The 21,241-nt window shown below is 40.2% G+C and overlaps 1 protein-coding gene across 2 annotated transcripts in view; it reads left to right on the forward strand.

Annotated features, from left to right (window-relative positions):
* triqk (triple QxxK/R motif containing) overlaps positions 1-15,675 on the forward strand; it is a 134,616-nt gene extending 118,941 nt beyond the window's left edge. For both annotated transcript variants that reach the window (XM_046058921.1, XM_046058919.1), the window contains one exon: positions 15,294-15,675. In XM_046058921.1, the coding sequence (XP_045914877.1) occupies positions 15,294-15,330 (37 nt within the window). In that variant the 3' untranslated portion in view covers positions 15,331-15,675. The remainder of the gene's footprint in view (positions 1-15,293) is intronic.
* Positions 15,676-21,241: the final 5,566 nt, after the last annotated feature.

The raw sequence follows: 21,241 nt of genomic DNA on the forward strand, positions 1-21,241 counted from the left end.
ATGGAAGGAGAGAGAGAGGGGAGGGAGGCAGCCTACACAATATACACACAGAGGTACAGACAGCGAAGGTAATGTTGCTATAAACTAAATGAAAAATGGTACAGATATTTATAATAGTGTTAATGGTAACCATCGTAATGTTAATGATTATAATAACAATAATAACAATAGGACTAGTAACAATAGTCGTTGTAGCAGAGGGTGTCGAGCAGGAACACGGGGGCAGCAGGTGACCCGCAACCACAGATCCAGACTCCACAGCTCCAGAGCCAGAAAACCTGCAGGAAGTGATAGGAGGAGAGAGGAGAGGGACGAGAAAGCACAAGACTACCAGAAAGGGGGGAAGTTGTGTTAGTAACATGCAATAATGGGATGAGGTTGCATACAGAGGGAGAGAAAGTAGAGGAGAGAGGAGCTCAGTGCATCATAGGAAATCCCCCGGCAGTCTAGGCCTATAGCAGCATAACTAAGGGATGGTTCAGGACTCACCTGAGCCAGCCCTAACTATAAGCTTTATAAAAGAGGAAAGTCTTAAGCCTAGTCTTAAATGTGGAGATGGTGTCTGCCTCCTGAACCCAAACTGGAACCTGGTTCCACAGGAGAGGAGCTTGATAGCTGAACGCTCCGGCTCCTAGTCTACTTTTGGAGACTCTAGGAACCACAAGTAACCCTGCATTCTGGGAGCGCAGTGCTCTGGTGGGGTAGTAAGGTACTATGAGCTCTTTAAGATAAGATGGTGCCTGACCATTAAGAGCTTTGTAGGTAAGAAGAATGATTTTAAATTCTATTCTGGATTTTACTGGAAGCCAATGCAAAGAAGCTAAAACAGGAGAAATATGATCTCTTTTCCTGGTTAATAGCCAAACCCGGCAAGTGGATCATTTTATGTCAGATTACAACCCCTTCACCAACAGACAGAAGAAAAACTACATATAGCCCCTTTAATGCTAAAAATAAAATTTGAAATTTTTATTTTTTTTTAAATAGTATATTTATTAAAATACAATCTTGTCTTGTAGTCATGGACACCGATCTTGTGCAAATATCACGTCTCAGTGTTTCATCACACCCCTAATCTGACCCCCTAAATGGATCGATGGTGTATTGGTGAGGGGAGTCCAACCGATTTTGGTGGGCCGCCCGGCCAAAAATGCCAGGGCCAATGTTTTGTCCCAGTCCAGCCCTGTGTGTGTGTGTGTTCATTGTGTTTATATGTCTACAAGATCATGCCAAAAAAACTAAATATATACATGCATATTGAAAAAGGATGAACATTTCACTCTGTCCTTTCAGGCTAATGCAAAACATACACTCCGCTGCAATGTCTTGCCAAGAACAAAATGTTAATGGTGGAACGTTGGGGGAGGGGGTTTGATTATTTATTTGTATTTCAGCAGGGGAAACCGGAGCTCCGTCACCAGTATGAAGCTGTGAGTCATAAAAGCCTGTTTATTTAGAAACCAGAACTTGCTGCTCGACAGGCCGTTACATCTGGTGGCAATTATATCATTCAGCTCTCCATCCCACATGCTGAATTCAACTCATATGTGGGAATTGCATCACATCAGAGTGTGTGTTTGTATTGTACTGTATACATGTGGGTCGTGTGTGTTTGACATGCCTAGCTACATGGAAGAAGTCCCATTTATAAGACATCCTATTTTACATGGTTCTGTCCCTGAAAGATGACTCTTTGACCCTTGATTGGACTGAGAATGTCAACTTGTGTTCTCATCTTAGTCAAGAATTTTTCCATTATTGCTGAACTGAATGAGGAGTGGGTTTCAGAAGATTGGTGATAGTTTCCATCGTGGCTTCTTTTCTTTTGGGGCTCCAACTCAACAGCTGCTTCCCGCCTTCACTAAAACAGAGCTTGGCCGTTGAGGGAAAACATCTTGTTTCATTTTAGCCGCTCTGTTGTTAAAGGACTTGGAACAATCGCTCTCTCATCTTCTCGCCTCCTCCCCTCACTCCCCTTCTCCTCACCTCAGGTCCTGTCAAACCTCTCACCGGGGGAGAAATGGAAGGTGTGCGGCTCCTCGGTGAGGTGTGCGTTTTAATGTGTGCTTCTGTGTTTGTGTGTGTCTAAGTGCACTCTTGTCTATTCAGCCGTGTGCGAGCATGTGACTCAGTGTGGGCTCTGTTTAAACCCGCTGTCTCCAAAGCCTTACAAGGCTCCCTGTGTATAATTGGTGACCTATTACTTTCTGCCCATTGCATCTGACAGATATGAATTGGAGACTGCCAAGCAGACATGCTGATTAATGACAACCACAAGTGGTACCTTTTAATTGCCAAGGATGAGATGTCAGGCATTGCCCGAGAGAAAGAGAGTGAGAACAATGAGCATGCACACACTTTTGCACACATCTGTGATTACATGTTTGGAGTGCGTTGTGTCTCTGTCTCTGCACGTACAGGCCCTTTCTGACACTGGGGTGGAGTCATTCTAATTGACCGATGGAGCCAGCTGTTTGTCAATGATGCTACTTTCTCTGTGCATGTTTTCATGTCTGTGAACCCATGGGGAGTGGGGTGGGTTGGGTCTGCAGGGGGATGGCATTAGTAATGTGTATGATTTAGCACACATCTGGTCACATATACTCCACAAGGGAGAGGAGAGTTATATTAGCACACAGCACACACACTTGAACAGATCTACACACTGCTAATTAACCTGGTGCTTCTCACAGCTGCTGGCCCCGACTTTGCTCCTGCCAAGATGGACGTGGGTGGCTCTTCAACCTAAATCAATCTGCACTAATTGCTGGTCTACGCTCCCCTGCGTCTTTACCTTGCTGCCTGTCAGCATCCTATCTACCTGTCTGATCTGACAAGTAACTCCCACATCTTGGAGCCACTGTGATCACGCAGACAACTCAAAGGTCACAGTGTTTTGATTTTGCCACGGTGTGTTGCAGAGCTGGCTGCGTGCTTATCTATGATTTCTTGCAGTTGTGAAGTGTTTGAATGAGGTAATGTGTGGTTAAATTCATGCATCACTTCTTTGTGAATTCTCAACTTGAAGTAGCTGAACTTTTTCTCCCTTTACTGTATGCCTTTACTGTGCAGTCACTTATACCAGGAGTTCATGTTAAGGCTGCTAAAACTGTTCGTTATATTAGGACTGACTCTTAAATAGCACATTAATTCAGTGGTGAAGCTGTTCACTTAGATTTAGAGAATTTGGATTTATGTTTAGGTGAGTCTCCACTTGCAGTTTTCTGCCTCTTTTACAGCTTCTCTGGCTTGCTAACTGTTTCTTGTCACAGATGCCTATGATCAGTTATACTCACTCCATCCACAGCTTGCAAGCCAACTAGGAATGGTCTTGTCATCAATAAGCACGTTGCCAGGAACCATGGGTTGAGAACGGGACCAAGAATGGAGGTGGAGCCAACTGAATTTATATGTAGCTGAGCTACTCACAGCCACCAGAGCCTTAAAAGGGAATAGGTATGAGGAGAAAGTAGCTGTTCTGTGTCATTTCCACAAAAGCAGACATCTGTCTTCTTTTGGCACCTCTCCCCATGCTGACAGAGATCATGAGTTTGTGTTGTGTATAAGCACGAGGGTAACAGTGAGTCTGTCAAACTCAATGGAATTACATGAATGTGACAAGAAAGGAAAGACAGCTCATAGAAATAACAACAGAAACATGAAAGAAGAGCCGAGGTCATTAAATTGTGAAACAGATTGCCCATAGAAGGCAATTTGTTTCACCACAGAAAGGCCATATAACTCCATATAAGAGATGCATAGAGATGATGTTGAGAATGTTTAAAAATTGCAGAATGAATCCATCAGTAACTTGGGTTTGTTTCACTATTGCTGAGATTTGGTCCTGAGCCTCTCGTTAGCTATTAGCATATTAGCCGAAATTTGGCATAGGGGAGGGGGATTATGTGAATGTGAGTAAGGGGGACTCCATGCATCCCTACTCCACCTCTTTCCCTCAGATGGATCTGTACTTTAAACAGCTGGAGGAGGGTGCCAGAGGGGCTACTGAGGAAAATCACCAAAGAAAGGCGGGGGCGTTGCGGGTCCTTTCACTGGAGCAGTTGCGTGAAACTGTAAATCCGTCAGCTATATTTCAGCGGGTCTGGCAGCGCTAATAGACGCATCTAGTTAATTATTTATTAAGTGTATGATGTGTGTGTGAGCTCAGGGGGAGAAGACAAGGGGTACTGTGATGGTGTCACACCAGACAGTAAAATGTGTTTGGCAGTTATGAGAGAAAGTGTCAGTGAGTGCCATCCCATAATTCCTGTATTGTACGTGCTGCTGTTTAAGAATGAATGCAGTGTCGAAGTTGTGAGATATGTGTGTGAAGTTACTGAGCATTCCTGAGTGTATGTGTGTGTAAGTTTAAGTGTAAGTGTACCCTCCAGAGTGTCTGCTTCCCACATGGAAAACACTGCCATTCTGGGCTTTTTCTGCCTCATAGACTCACAGCTGCTTTTCCATTTCTCATTTAAGGTGATTTGTCAAAACCGATCCAATGCAATTAAAACCATTTTAATGCTAACTCACGGTCCAGAAGGCTATATGAATAAAAGAGCGGTTGACATTACAAGCGTATGTAAGTACACCTCAATTATTGCACTTAAAAACAATCAGACTCACCTGTACATGTTAAATCCTCTGCAGGAATGCCATTATACATCACAGTGGTTGTGTTTTTGATGTACATGTACTATTAGCTTTGATATGACCATCATATGGATTGTAGGGTGATAGTACCAGTTGTCATCACAGTAATAATTATAATAAAAGTACATTATGTTGATATATTCTTATAGCTCTCTAGCACAAAGGTATTATGGTTAGAAAACATAAACACACCATATGAAGCTTCCATCTCCACATCTCTTTTGTTGCCATTAGCAGCCTTATAATATAAAGTATTGACCAGCATGGTGCCAGGTCATGCTCTATCTAACCACCCACCTCGAGGCTGTTGCAGTCCCAGAAAGCCTCCTAAATCAAGAGAGCAGCACGTGCTGGGGCCGTCATGGCTATGGCATATACCCTGACTCCAGAGGATGACTGGAAGGCAGAGAAAGACAGACTTCAAACCCAGATGGGCTTTGATACGGACTCTGAACTGGTCCCTTGTCATCTAATAGATGGTGGCAAGAGAGAAATAGGGGAGGGGGAGGAGGTGAAGGAGAGGTAGAACGGAAGGGGAGAGAAGGCCTGGGGAGTTTTTTACTTATATCATGATCAAAGAGAAGCAGAGAGAAAGAGGGGAAGGGAAAAGACAGAGAAACCTTATGCCCTTCAGACACTTTTCAGCTGGAGAAAAGTAAGTTAAACTTTACTAAAGACTCACTAAACTTACTTCCAAAAGTCATGTTTTCATTCTTATTTTTCCAGAGTTGAGACAATGACAACAAATAACAGCAGACCAGACACATTTTACACCCTGGTAATCCTGGTAATGTGAAAATATAAATTTCTCATGCAAAGATATTCAAAGTGCCTTAACAGTCTTTATATTAAAGTAACTATATTAATGCCATTCAGTATTGTATTAAAAATATTTAGACTTTGTGCTATTGTGTGAATGCAGGTGAAACACTTTATTTCTGTACATGAAATGTTCCCAAAGTAGGTATCTCATGTAGCTCTGATGTCAAATTGTGTCTGTGTGTGTCTGTGTGTGTGCTCTGAGTTTCTATGGTTCGTGTTCTGACATCTGTTTTGGGTGAGAGGGCTAAATGGGTCTTGGACGGGCTCAGTGACCAACTGTCTGTCCCAGAGCGCAGAGAGCTTGACTCTGTGACTGCTAAATCGGCCCAGCTGAAAAGCTGCCATCCAAGCTGCGCGGTGTGTGTATGTGTGTGTGTGTGTGTGTGTGTGTGTTCTTTGTATTCATGATTTTGTGGGGACAAAAACAATTAGTGAGTGACTTATCTCCCATGGGGAACAGTATCTGGTCCCCATAACAATAAACATTTAAGACTGGGCCAGGGTTAGGGATAGAGATGCAGTGGTTATGGTAAGGTTAGGGTTTATGTTTGTAGCCCAAAGATATGAATAAATAAATTGAACTAAAACATATCTTAAACTAATTAAAGCCTTGTCCAACATGGACAAGAAATCGTCCTGCTCCAAAAAAAAACACTCTACACTTCAGCTGATGAAGAGCTTGTGAAGCTCAAGCTCCATTACAGCTACGAAATGTAGCTTGAGATGAGATTATTTTGTCAGCGATCTATATCTATCTTCTAAAACTTGTGAGATAGCTCATTTGTTGGTACTGCAGTATGGTAAAGATCTGCAATTGACAATACAGTAGCTAGACTCAATTTACCCATACAAATGATGAGGTTATGGTAAAAGAAATGTGTATGTATAGCTAACATGCTATATGATACTATAAAGATTTGAATATGAACAAAAAAAGTATATGAAAGCAAGTGAAATAAGAGTGGAAGAACCTAGAATAAAGACTGGTAGAAAGTGGTCTTACTACTAGTAACTAGTGGAATACTTGTTATCTCTCTGCTTGAGTTAACACTTCCTTCTCTCTCGCTACCTCTCTTATTTTCTCTTCTCGTCTGCTCAGTCGTGGTGTCGGGAGAAATGTGAGATCCAGATGTCGAGCCTTCGCTGCAGATGTGCTCTCTTAGAGGCCAAGAAACGCTAATCTGCCTTGCCGTGCTCATACACACACACAGAAGCATGAAAGTGAGCTCACACATTTACATAAGCCCATATTTCCAGAAAGAAAATCACACACGCTCGTAGAGGCAGGATTGTTTGTGGATTTAAAACAATAATAAAAAAAAACAAAGACAAAAGACCTACTTAAATCTCCAGAACAGTGTCGCATATGGACACAGAAACAAAAAGACTTACAGACACTGCCTTCCTCATGCACCAGGCAGATTTAGAACAAACGCTCTCTGCTGCATTTTATTTATTCACTAACCTCTGACTTCTTATTGGCCAGTTTAAAACGTACACACACACACGCACACACACACACACACACACACACACACACACACACACACACACACACACACACACACAGACAACAAGCCTAATGGATTCAAATATTAATGTTTCCTCTGTTCACTACTTGCATGCCTCGCAGCCCATTATTGTAGAAACAAGCTGCGTTTGAGAGACCTCGACTAGCTTTGTCCAAGGCCTTGATGCTAATGAAATGAGCAGGGCATGGCAGCATTGAACCACTTGCATTAAGGCCATTACAGAGAAATAAACTATGGGAACAACCAGGCACAGGAATCCAATTCCCACTTATGTTCTGTGAACCGTTGTCACTGTAACAAGCAGTGGGCTTATTATGATGAAGTTGACGGTTTGAATATAGACAGAAATAAATGCTGCAGCGGAAAAGGCTTTGAAACAGGCTTTATTCAACTGCAGCACATCCACATGTTTAAAATATTGTAATGGCTTTTAATAAGCTATAAACCTCTTCATGTAACTTATGTTGCTATTAAGGGAGATTAGCAGAATTGAATCAAATACTGTAGGATGGAATAGAATAATGGCTGCAACAGTTATTTTCATGATCAATTAATCTGTCTTTAATTTGTACATTTCATAAAGAAAATCAGAGAATTGTGACAATTTTCCTTCACAAGCTCTCACAGTACAAGGTGATGTCTTCAAATTACTTGTTTTGTTAGAACAGTAAATATTCAGTTTATAATGAAATGAAATAGAGAAAAGCAGCAAATCACCACATTGGAGAAATTGGAGATGTTTGGCTGAATGACTTATGCAAGTTAACTACTACCCAAATTGTTGACACTAAAATTTTAGTCAGTTAATTAATTGACTGATCATTTCAGCATTAAATAGAATAAAATGATATTTAAGATAGTGTTTACCATACCCTGCAGGACGTTTTCAGGTTCCTACTGCATGACTACTACCATAAAAACATTTCAAAAACATTTTGAGTCATAGGTATCATTTACACTGGGGACAATGAGGACATGTCCCCATCACTTTTTTAAAATCATTTGCTAAAAATGTTCTGCCAACCAACCTTGAGAAAGGTTTATTTCCACAAAAGAAAACATACAATGCAATGTAAATACAGAAAAAATAAATGTGCAGTTCCAAAAAAAGTAAATTAAGCTAAAAAGCAAGCTTCTGATTATTGCAATACATTGAATTATATTTCTATATCTTGAATCGCCATCTGAATTGAAACACCCCTTAACTGAGCCTTTATGTCCCCAATTTTCACCACAAAGTGATGCCCTTGTTTTGAGTTAATCTGTTTTCTGTTTGGCCTTTTAGTCACATTGTGCTGATTGTTGGTTATTTCCTGTTTTTTGCAAAAAACTACACTAATGATTTACAATTCTTTGTTCTGCTTCAGTGTACAGTATATCAAATGTGCAATACATTGAATAACCCCCCAAAAATCTGTGTGTGTGTGTGTGTGTGAGGGTCAAAGTGTGCAGGGGGTGCAAATTAGCTTTAGCTAGAAACCCTATATGCAATACATTTGTCCCAAGTTATTGTAACCTGTTGTAACCTCTTCTGCATTATCCCTGACAAAAAAACAATAAAATACAAAAAATATGTAAGGGTGAATGGGTGGAGTTATAGAGCAGCTCTGAAATATTGACATCAAGGAGAAAAAGCTGATACTTGTGTGTGTGAATGGGTGTGTGTTTGTGTGTGTTTCCCCTGAGCCTGTTGCTCATTATTCATCTTTGTGTCCTTCCGGCCAATGATTATTGATCGGGCCATGTTACGTATGGAGAAGGCACCTTATGGTGACAGCTTGACTGGTGCTGCAGCGCCTTGATCTTTTCTGAAGGTAGGTAGTGGAGGCAGAGAGATGAAAAGAGGGATACGTTGTAGTGTGAAGCTGCGTGTGAATGTGAAGGAAGATCTTTGGGGGTTAGAGGTGCAAAAAAGTGTTTCTGCAGTAGGGGGGGGGGGGCGTAAATGTGTTAGAGGGTTTCAAGACTATACTTGTGCTGTGGGTGTCTATGTGTGTGTGTGTGCTTGCATTTCTCAAGACTGTTATAAGGAGCAGAATCCATCACATGGATTTATATTATAAATATATATATATATAATGTATTATTTATATATTATATCACTTAATTATTACCTCTTTATTATCACACTATGTCCCCACTATGTTATTGCCGAGCTGTAATGTAAAGTGCTACCTCAATTCCTTAAAATGTTTTCATGAAGGACCGTGTCACAAGGCTGCGCCTCGAACCTGCAACTTGTCTTTGTCTTGATCATTGACCAAATTAGACTGTGGGCCAATGGGAAATTTCATGTGTTTAGACAATCCCTACCGAGGGAGAACACATTTTTATGTTAACAACTTGTACAGTTTTCAACACATAAAACAAAACTGTTTGCCACATTTGTACTTCTTGCATGTTTTTTGTTTATTGATAACGGGCAGCTATGTTTGGGGTCCGACATGCATGGCATATTTGTAGTTATCATCCATAGCATGCTTGGTAATGTAAGGGAAAGAAATAGCATGTCAAAGCAAGTTAAATGATGGTTAAATGCCTTAATCCCACAAAGGTCTTGGTTTGTTTTATTACAGTTTCAAATGTACAACCACATTTTACTTAATCAACAACGGCTGCCCCAAAACGAACCAACCACAGGATACTGTTGCATAATACAGTATGTGACTTTAGCATTATTAGCTAAATCTAAACCATTAATAAATCCATCTGCTGATCGTGAAATCTGTTCAGGAAGCAGTCTCATTTGGTAACCACGTATGTGGGTCTTTGCATTTTTTCTGATTAATAGGTCAAAACGTGTTAAAAATGCTGTGCTTGTACTCCTTGTACTTTGTCAGTTCATTCAGTCCATTAATAAGTGTGTGACAGGGATCCCACAATAACAACCCCGAAATCAGCACTGTAAAAGAACACCATTTTTCAAAGTCATTATTCATAACATGTGGTAATAATGCTTATAAGAAATTATGTCTTCATGAGGTCTTTGTGACACCAAAGAACAGAAATATACAAATCAGGAGCATTAAAGTGCTGCATAAACTGTCACTGTCAAAATCACTGGAATTTAAATGCCCAACGTGGGTCCTGATGATGCATGATGACAAGCTCCATAACTGTCAATTAGTTACCCGTCAGTCTGTATAACTTCACGTTTACTCCTTTTAGTTCATTTGTAAAATGTCAGTGTGAACATAAACCAGACCAGAACTAAAATGCAACAATGTACATTTTTTTCTCTTGATCTGGACAAGATGAACTACAGGTGTGAAAGCAGCTTATAGCCTGTCTGTTGTATTTCGGTTTCCCTTACTGTTTTTTGTAACAGGGGCACAATTGAAGTCCTCACCCCTTCTGCAATGAGCAATCAGCTCCGTGCCTGATTTGGGTATTTAAAAATCACATTCCCTAAACATAACAGTCTCCCTATTTGTTATTCAGCTTCATATACACAAAATATTTAAGTATTTTAGTGGTAGTCTTCATTGTCATCCTTACTTTTTTGATGTGAGAATTTACATATTCTGTCACAACATTACAGATGTCCTCAAAAGTTTCTTTGTGAGCTTTTCACATAATAAATATATATAAATATATCTGATTTCGCAAATTTGAGGTCTCTTGTATTGCTTGGGAACTTCACCTGTCGGTCTTTAGTTAAAATGATGAACAACGTTATAAAAACGAGACACACACTAAACTGCTTCTGTACCCATCATGGTTTGCCAGCAAACATTACATAAAGAAATAGGGTGCATGTAGTTGAGAAAAATTGACCCGTCATTCCTTTCACAGACACAGGATGGGAACATTTATCATTTCATGTTTCTACGGAAAGATCCGGACACTAGAGAGTCCTCTTGCTGAATAGGCCGTATGATGATTCAGCTTGGAAACTTCTATTCCAGTCTCCTCGGATTAGCAATTTAAAACCCCAGTTGTACTCTTGCACCCTTGTCCAGTTAAAGGGCTCAATTTGAAGAATTGAGACATGACCTATTTGATATATCACATCACTGAATTCCCACCCACCTGTTTCTGTCACAGAGTGCTCACCTAGCTGCAGCTGACACTACTGAGATGAAGAGAAGCACAACACTCATTCACATTACTTCTTAAATCCAATGAAGAGTGCAGTAAAAGTTTGGGTGTAAATTTTTACACACCTGCTGCTTTTCTCCACAGGTGATGAGACAGAATGCGTGATACGTGGGACCTACTGAAGAAAAACATGCAAGCATTACTACCCCTTATTTCTGGCACACGAGTACTAGGCCGAATTTTTAATTTTAATAAAGTGGTTGATCTGTGATTAAGATAACAGTAGTAACAGAAGATAACAGAAAAAATAGGTAGGAATAATGGTGGTAGTATAACTTCTGCTTCTGAGGTGCAGAATGTCGTCTGTGACAACTCAGTAGTTTCGGGGACCATACACAGTATATAGGGAAAGCACTGCATCTCCAAACTTAAAGCTATAGATAATGGGCCGAGTATTGAGCTAAAATAATTGTAGTGTCACTAATCTGATTTCTGCAATTACAAATGAGGTAGGTTCTACAGTCACACCACTGACTTTTACACATCCAAACAAGCACAACACCTGCTTTGAATTAAAATTTGAAACTTAAAAAATACATATATGTGAAAAATAAAACAAACTACCCAATGTAAGGTTATATTAATTATGAGAAATAGAGGCAGGCCACTTCAACTTCACTTCACCTGTAGGCTGCATGACGCTAGCTAGCAAGTGTAACATATTGCCTTTACTTGTGTTGTAGTCAAGACCCCCCAAATCGAGACCAAGTCAAGACCAAGACCGAGGGAGGGCAAGACCAAGACAAGACCAAAACTTTTAAGGGCTGAGAACGAGTCAAGACCAAGACCAGTTCCCCACATTACATGACACACAATAAAATGTGGAACAAGATCATAGGTACTTCTCAAATTGATCTGAAAGATCTCCATTCCCATTAAAACACCTAATAGCTGAAATCAACGTAAGAATCTTTATTCAACACTCCTTTTCCATGCTTACCATCCCGGTTAGGAGAGACAGTCGTTAACGGTAACAACACATATTTAATTAGGGTTATTGGTTGCATTAGAAGCAGTACGTTTTACATCCAATCAAAGTAGGGATGTTAACAAATAAGACAATGCAAAAGCAATTAATTGATATTCCCAAAGTTATGGTCTTGACTGGTCTTGAAATAAAATCCGAGATGAGACCAAGACCATCAAAAAGGGGTCTTAAGACCGGTCTCGAGTACTACAACACTAGCCTTTACACAATAGGTGGCCAAGCATTTGAACAAAGTTTTGTATAAAACATAGCAAGCATAAGCATAGCTAACATTTTGCAATAATTATAGTATTAATAACATTAATACTTAATGCAACTAAATCTGATAGGTTAATGATATCCCTCCATTAGTATCTTAACCTGCCATTGGTTGGATTGACATAGTGGTCCGCTGTGTTTGCCGGCATTTTTAACAAACTTTAGACTATGATTTTAGACAAAAAGTGCAAGAATTTCATATGGCAACAAACAGCTAAAATTATCTTTACAATTTTATAAACCCTAGTCGTCCATCAATGGGGATCATAATTTTCTAAAACTACAGCAGATACGTGGCCTTGGCCCACCACCTAAATGTCCTGATCTGTGGCTCACTCACTGGCTACTCTGACGGGAAACATTTAGTGCAAATTAGCCTAAGGCTGTGTTTTTCATCCAGCACTGAGAGCCATGGGAATAAGTAAATGATTTGCAGCCCTTTTTGGTTAAACAGCATAACATACAGTTATTGTGCATTCTTAATAGCCTTGAAAAATTTTTCACTTCTTATCCCTGTTTCAAACCCTGTTTGCTTTTCTGTAGGACCTATGTTCCTTTTCATTTGTTGTTTGCCCCAATCATGACTTAATTCATTTAGGTACAACATTTACAGATTCATTCATAAAATTACATATCTTTTCAATGCTTCCTTTCACTACAATATCCAAAGCCGGGCCCTTTGAAACCATCCAACCTCTGGAGTCCAATAATAGATCTTTTGATTTAATGCAGGGTCATGCAACTCCTTATAGCTAATAACTAAAACACTGCCAAAGAGGACTTGTTTACTTTTAGAGCTACTTATTTATCTTAGCTAATTTTACAGGGAGTGAGAGGGTCACACTGGAAAACTACATATTGTGAAATGGTTAGAACAAGATATCATGGCATTGCAATGCGTCATACATATATCGTGCAAGGTGAATCCAGAAGCTCAGTCTAGAAGCACTGTATTCACAACGGGTGGTATACCTTGAATCATAACTTATGCTGCAGTTAGAAGGGCTTTAATATAAAGCAAGTTTTTCCCCATGGAGAATTTCTTTTTAACTTAATCATTGCTGCTTGAAAACCTATGAGTCAGATCTCCATTGAATTGTTTATGTCTAAGAAAAAGCTGAGTCTATTTATTACATCTATTGAATCCATTTATTTCTCTCATTCTGGTTGGATTGCTACAGATAACGGCTCACTATTCATTCTGTTGGTGCGGTGTTTGGAGTGCTGCCTGTTGGCTTGCATCAGTGCCCTCCTGTTTGTTTTCTCCACAGATGAGTCAACTGATTGGCAGTCAGACGGCACACTAGATGATAGTGCTAAACCTTGGCCCAGGCTAGCTGTTCAATTATTCAAAGAAAGAGCAAGAAAGAGAGAGACAGAGAGAGAAAGAGAGGGAGAAAGACAGGTAGAGAAAAAATTAATGAGAAAGCCAATGAAAGAGAAATGGGGAAAGATGAAAGGGGGTAATTCAAAAGCTGAACATCACCTAATATTGCCAATTGAAAAAGATCCGCTTCTTATTATCACCCACCTTCATTGGTGCAAGCATGGCCTAATGCCTTAATCTAGCTGCAAGTCACTGCCACCCACCACAGTGTGAGACGCACAAACACAATAAAGTAGCACTACCTCTGCCAACACTACGCACACATGCACCAACACACACTCCTAGCACTCCGGCATATGGGTCAGATCTAATCGCAATAATTTCATTTCCCCCCTCATCAGCTCCAAGCCAGATAGACTAAGTCCCATTTGTAACCACTGCAGCACTACTGGAAGAAAATATGACAGATAAGAGGACTCTTGTAATAAGCCGGCTGTGTGGATCTGATAAATGAAGAGAGCTTTTGCCAGTTAGCTGAAGAAATATATTGTGGAATGGAGGAAACCCAAGTATGGTAGCTTGAGGATTCATAAAAATAAATGGGGAAACAAATTAACTTTGTTGATTAGCGGCAAGATGGAGGAAGCTACTTGGAAATGACTCGACGCCGCTTGGGAAATCTTGAGTGTGTGCGGCAGCGTTCTGATATCAAGGAGAGAGAAAAAACATAGATGTGTAAGATACAGTAAATCCTCGTAGGCATCTTTTCATCAACATTGAGTCACTCCTCTCTCTTTCAATAACAAATCTCTTTATCTCTCTCACACACACGCATACACAGTTGAAAAATCCACCCTTTTCAGCTGTTCCTGGTTAAAAAACAGATGTGCAGCATTGCTTGTGAAGGAAAGTGTAATATCTGTTTAGAGCATGTGCCTGCATCATGCCCATATGCTTTTCAGTGGGAGAGGTGGAGTTGCTCAAGCGGAATTTCAAACATAAATAGAACAAAGGATTGTGGGAGGTGGTTAATTGCAGCTGTTTCCATGGCAGGTAAGCTCCGTCGGCAAGGCTGGGATGTTTATTTGTATGCCTTTATTTCTCTACACAGCATGTCAAATTAAGTTTGACATGCTTTGCACGGTTCAAAAATATGCATGAAAAAGTGGTTTTAAAAAAATCAGCAGTGCACGCAAAATTGCCCTGTGCGAAAATTTTAATTGCAGGACTGTTTAAACGGGAAGAATTGGGTTTAAATGTAGAGTTGTTTGAATTTTGTTTTACAGGTCTGAACAATCTCTGGAGAGGCTGTTTGTCTTTCATGACTGAGAGTTTCTAGATATTTTCTGCAGAGCATATTTCAACGTAAACAGGTCAAAAGGAAAGCCGAGGAAGTTTTCCTCGTGTCGGGCTCTCTCTGGAGGAAATGCTCCAGTGCATCTCAGAGAATCATCCATGCGAGACTGAACACATAAACAGTCACCTTGTCAGTCACCTTGTCAATCAGTCAGCCAGTCAGTCAGTAGGCCAGTCCGTCATCCAGCTTACTACTACTCAACCACTTACCCAGCGAACCAATGACTAATTGTTCTCTTTCCCTTTTTTCACCCAGCCACCCTCTATTCTCCAAACTGCCCAACACCAACTGATCAAGTGTCTCCTCCACTTACTAATGCTTGGATGAGTTTGAAGTCAGGACCTCCGTTCTTCCCTCCCCCTCACACCTCTAGACATTTGGTCAAACTGTATATTTTCTATATCAGTTTCTGTTCTGATGTAGTGGCACTAATCTTTTTTTGGCCACAGCGGACACTTGGATTTATGTAGGAAAGATCAAGGTGTTGCAGTCTCAATTCAACTAAATCTCCAAAAAATGTAAATAATTGCATATCTATTGGTGTACAGTGAAGACACAGCTATTAATATCAAGGTGGTGTTTATGGTATAATGCAATAAGAAACTGAAAATGTAAAATATATAATGTATATAAATATATGTATTCATGATGATATTTGGAGTAGTGATTTAGCTTGATGTGAACAGTTAACTTGGAAATGATAAATTTGCTCATAGAATAATGATGTTTGTGAGACTTAATGATTCAAAAGCTCTGCCCTTTAGGGACATTAATCATTCCACAGCTGACATTGGCATATTGACAGACATGTCAATGTTTAGATACATAATTCTCATTACTTAAGAATCAGCGCATACTTACTCAATAACAAAGCTTAAACACCTGTCCCACCCATCAGCATAAGTGTAACGGCAGACATGTCTGTGTTTTTTATACAATAAACTACCCGAGGTATTTGCATTAATTAAGCCACTTCTTCTCACTGCATATTGATTCTGAATCAAATGAAGAAAACTGAGAACTTGTCTCTTTTCTGCTCTTTTGAAAAAAAAAAAAAACGAGTGCGCTTGTGCGGCCACTGAATTGGCATAATTACATGGGTTTAAATGCAAATTTACAATGTGCTTATTAATTCTATTCTGCTCATTTGAAATGACTGACTGCACTTAATTAAATCAGATTGATTAGACCTTTTCTAGACTTTCCCTTTACAACCACATAATTATGACAAATAGAGCCACTTGACACAAAATCTACAGTGGAGCTTTCTGTTCTATGCTATTCAGGGTCTTTCAAGTCCTGCGTGTGGATCTACCAGCGGGTCACAATAACATGAAATAGGTCACCATATTATCTTGAAGGAACACTGTTTATTTCTCGAGGGATTTACTGTAAGGCCTCTGACCTGTTGTTCATATTTTACCTAACCACACATTAAAATATTACATCAGCCATCGCCTCTGCCCACACACAGCATTTTTACTCAAACACCCCCTTTCCAGTCTCAATCCTCTGGACAAATTGTGCTTGTTCCATTTCATGATGTTCCTCATCAGCACACCCACATATTCTGGAGAAATGGGTGACCACAGTGGTTAATAGATATTTGGTACATGCTGTTGAGTCTTGAGGATGGATAAAATAATGATCATCACAGCTCAGTGTCAAAAACTAAGCAGTTTCTTTAACTGGATATGGTTTTCTCATTGTTGCATACAACCGTGGTTACTCTTTTACGGTGTGTCCTTAACGACATTGGCTGTCTGTGCTGATGGTATTTTGTCCTACTTGTATTTCCAACAGTCTAATGAGTTATTAACATACACTTTTTAATATTTTTTTGTGAATGCAGTTGCTCAGCTTGAATATTAATAATTCCAAAACAGGGCTAATAGTGACTTGAAGACAAAGACAAATAGGAATAATTATTAAGGGGGGGGGGGGGGGGGGGGGGGGGACAATATGCAGAAAACACATTCAAAGGAATGTAATATTTAAAAAGAAGCACCCCAGGACCTGGCGAGTTAATGGCTGAAAGGGCTCCTGCTCCTCAAGTGTTTTTCTGAGCTTTGATTGCAATTTGGAGAAGGAATTATCTCATCAGGGTGCGTGGGTGGAGGGAGGTCGGATCTGACTGTGAAGTGCTTGTCATTACCAAGATCTCTCCCCTTCTATTTTCCCTCATTCCCTTTGTCTAACTCGTTTTCGCTCTCCCCTTTGTCTAACTCTTCTAGTTGTGGTTGTTCTGCTTCTGCAGCTCAATAGTGTCAAAATATTTATGAATTTACAACACAACACACAGTATACTGCACTTTGTTTTATGAGACATATTTATATATCTTTAATACCATCCAGCATGCCCTCTTCTCGTGCAGGAAATCTGATTTTGTATAATTATTGGATTGATTAATAAATTGTTGGGAAAACACAAGCAAGAATTAAATCCATGTATCTACACAGAGAGAGAGACACATGCACATACCTGCAGTCAATTCGCTGTCACAGTCACACATGTGTACATGCATACTGAAACTGTCTTTCATCGCCGATGCACCATCAAGACAGGTTCATTTTCCACATTCTTCCCTCCTCCGTCTCCTCCATTGATTTGACAATCACTGTGTAATCTCGGGCTTAAATGACTCTTTTTAAAAATGCCGTGGGCACGAGGGTCATGATATTTCCCCTTAATTACTCTGCCACATTATCACCATAAAGCACTTTCCACCTCTCTCGCACTTCTAATTACATTGTTCCGATTGCCGTGACACAGCCTTTCATTTGCTGATGCACTTTGCAAGTGAATGAGTGCGTGAGCAAGAAAGGAGAGAACGAGCAAAAGAGGGAAAGAGACAGCCCCACTGGACACCTCACCGTAATGCAAGCAACGTGTCTTCATTAAAGAAAATGCTCTAAAATAATGTCCACACTCGCTGAACACTTGTGATTCGTAGCCCTGACAAGTTGCAAGAATCATCTGAGCTGAACACAACTGAAAACTGAGGAATGTGTGCCCAGTTCTCACGAGACATAAAGATGATTTTGCAACAAGATATGGCTTATATGATCATTTTTTAAAATAACTTAAATTAAAAATTACTAATAACATAATTGGTGTGCAGCTGTAGATCTGCAAAGCTGGATTTGTGGGTGTACCAATTCTGGACTTAGCAGCACAAATGAAAGGTAGAAACCCACAGGAGAAGCAGGAGACAGACTGGAGGCTCGATGTGTAACTACCGGTCTGGTTTTGCATTCTGATGTAAATGTCCTAGGAATACAGTACCTGTCGAATACCATCAAACCACTGATGCTTTGAAACAATGAAATAGTAAACACAATATCCACAAGTATCAGTATGTGAATTGATGATGTGAGCAGCTGATATCTTTTGGAGATGGTTTTTGACAGTGAATTGGTGACTCTGTGGGTTCTTGTAATTATAGTTTTAGTTTTTTGAGTTGTATTACATCCAAAATAAATGTATGTAAATGTAGGACTTAGATCAACAGTTTTGGCTAATTCTGTACCTAATAAAATGGCAACTGAATGTATTTTACATACAAGACACATATAGTTCAGTAGGCTTGGTCAAGTTTGCATTTGTACTACTTGTTATACCACTTGAAATAACAGACACTGGATGTTAAACCATTTATCCAGTCACTTATAGCTATCCATTTTGACGTCTCTTGTCACTTGCTTTCAATCACTCTCTATCACAACATATAGTGTTCAGGCGTTACAGATGACTCCGGCTGGTGGGAGACATAACCTGTGCAATCGGCTTATCATAGCTGGTAGCTATGTGGTCAATGTAACGACAGATGCATTAACATCAGCATCACACATATTTGTAATCACACGTGTGTGTTTATTTCTCTCCTAAATACTAATATGTGGATTTAAAAAAAAAAGTGTATCTATTTTTTCCTATTAGCACAGATACTTTCCATGAACCCCCTGGGGTACACACTGGGGGAATCACTGCATTAAACTCTATTTGCCATGTGTAAGGTGTTTCTCTGAATTTGTGTTTTAAGTCGCTCAACTGTAAAAATCTCACTTTAGTTACGAGCGATATGTTATTTTGTTAAAATTTTTCTTCTAAAAATACTTTAATCAATTGAAATTAGTTATTAAGTATATAAATAGTTTTTTCATTCATCGTCTACAGAGACGCTTCTGAATTTGCCTCTTTTTGCCTCACTATACTACTACATGGATTCTATGTCGGGTTGGGCTTTCCCCTTTTAAACACCCAAACTCCCACCACCACCCCATTTTACTTGTCACTTGTTCGAAAACCATTATGAGGTCTTTCCACTGGTTTTAGTGTGGGATGGAGGGAATGACTCGGGGGCTGCGGCTCCACCAGGTGGGCTCTTTGCTAAATGGCCATTAATGTGCCCATTAAAGGCAGTGAAGTGGCGATATTGTCGGACAGCCCTTTCCTGTGTGAACACTGTATCAGGCCTGATGCGTTTCCATTGGTGGTCTCCATTTCTCTACTGCTCTCTGTGTCTGTCTCTCTCCTTCTTCAGACCAAATCTATTACACACTGACAGTGTGAGTCATGTGGTACATAACTCTTCAACACTTAGCATTTCTCCAGTGTGTCTGACATTACAGAGCAAACTGTGGTTGGTTTATGTAGTGGGACCAGATGAGATAGAGACATGCCAGAAAAAGATATAGTCTTTGGAACACTTTAAGGGCTATTTTAATCTGTGGTATACTATAGACAGTAGGTGTGACACACACACACACACACACACACACACATATATATGTGTGTTAAAGGATGAGGCTAGGAGGAAAAAATTTAAAGAGGTGGTATTATGCTCATTTTCAGGTTCAAAATCTTATTTAGGGGTTGTACCAGAACAGGTTTACATGGTTTAACCTGACCGTAACCTAGCAGATGGTATAAGTTACTCACAAGTCCACAACCACACAATATCATTGTTCCACATCTTACCATAAACCACTACAAAAATCATCATATTTCAACTCATATTTACATAAGAATTGGCCAAACAATTTGAAAATTTTCTCAGTAGCTTTCACATCGGGTGTAACATTAGCATTATAGCTATAACTTTAGCTGTGTTACAACAACTTAAATATAATTCACAACCAATAAAGCATACTTACAGGTTGTGATTGTGAATTTCCAGGCCCAAAACAGAGTCGGAGTTGCATCATCTTTTGGGACTAAACGTTGAACTGTTGCCGGTGTTCTGACGATCTATGCTGCCTTGCCAAAAAATGCTACCACAGCGCAAATCGATAGACTCGACTCTACTCGGCCCTGCAACGTTTTCCATTGCAGGTAGTACGTAGCTTGTCGTCATAGCGACACCACACACAGCTGCTGTGACGTAATGTTCAATGCGACACACACACCAGCGATCCACACATCTTTCTCTTTTTTAAGTTAAAATGTTTCAACATTTCTCACAGATAAGCGGTATGAAAACCTTCCAGCTGTGTTTTCCTCTGCCGTTGTTGCTGTAGTGGTCTGTGTGACGGTGGGAGCAGAGGGCTCTGTGAGCGGGCGGCTGGCCGACCTCACATGCTCCTCCAGTGGGTTGGCACAGGCTTCCCCCGCAGCCACTTGCAGAGCTCCTCAACTCCGAAAATATTCAAGCACATTTTTGTTCCGCCAGCACATTTCGTAAAACTGTCAATATTCAAAATCTACACAGCTGATTTCTCACCTCAAAACTTCTCAGAAGTGGATTTAGTGATGAAATTACATACGAAAACTGTAAAATATAAAACTTTCTGTTGCTTGGCCTCTGACTGGTGCACGCAATGATGATGCAGTGAATAGTGAATATTCTCTCTGACCAAACAGCAGTCTGTCATGTTTTCACGTTACATTTTAGTATCCCTCAGCTCGCTTGGAACCTCGACGTAGGTGATGCGAAAAAAAGTACCTGGAAGCAGGTACAGGTACAACATTTCTACAATGGAAAACCAAACAAAGGCAAGTCGAGCCAAAGGGCCTCTGCTCAGACTAGCTTGGTCAGAGGACGTGCCTGACCCCCGCTAGCCGCTTGGCAAGCTTTATGACGTGTTTTCATTGTGACATCACAGTGAAGGAAGGGAAATGGCTGGACTACAAACGAGCTGTTTTCAAGCAGTTCAGAGCAGTGTTTTCTGTGGGAGATGGGAACTCCCTTTGGGCTGGACTT

This window comes from Micropterus dolomieu, linkage group LG09, assembly GCF_021292245.1.
Source record: "Micropterus dolomieu isolate WLL.071019.BEF.003 ecotype Adirondacks linkage group LG09, ASM2129224v1, whole genome shotgun sequence".
Taxonomy (NCBI): Eukaryota; Metazoa; Chordata; class Actinopteri; order Centrarchiformes; family Centrarchidae; genus Micropterus; species Micropterus dolomieu.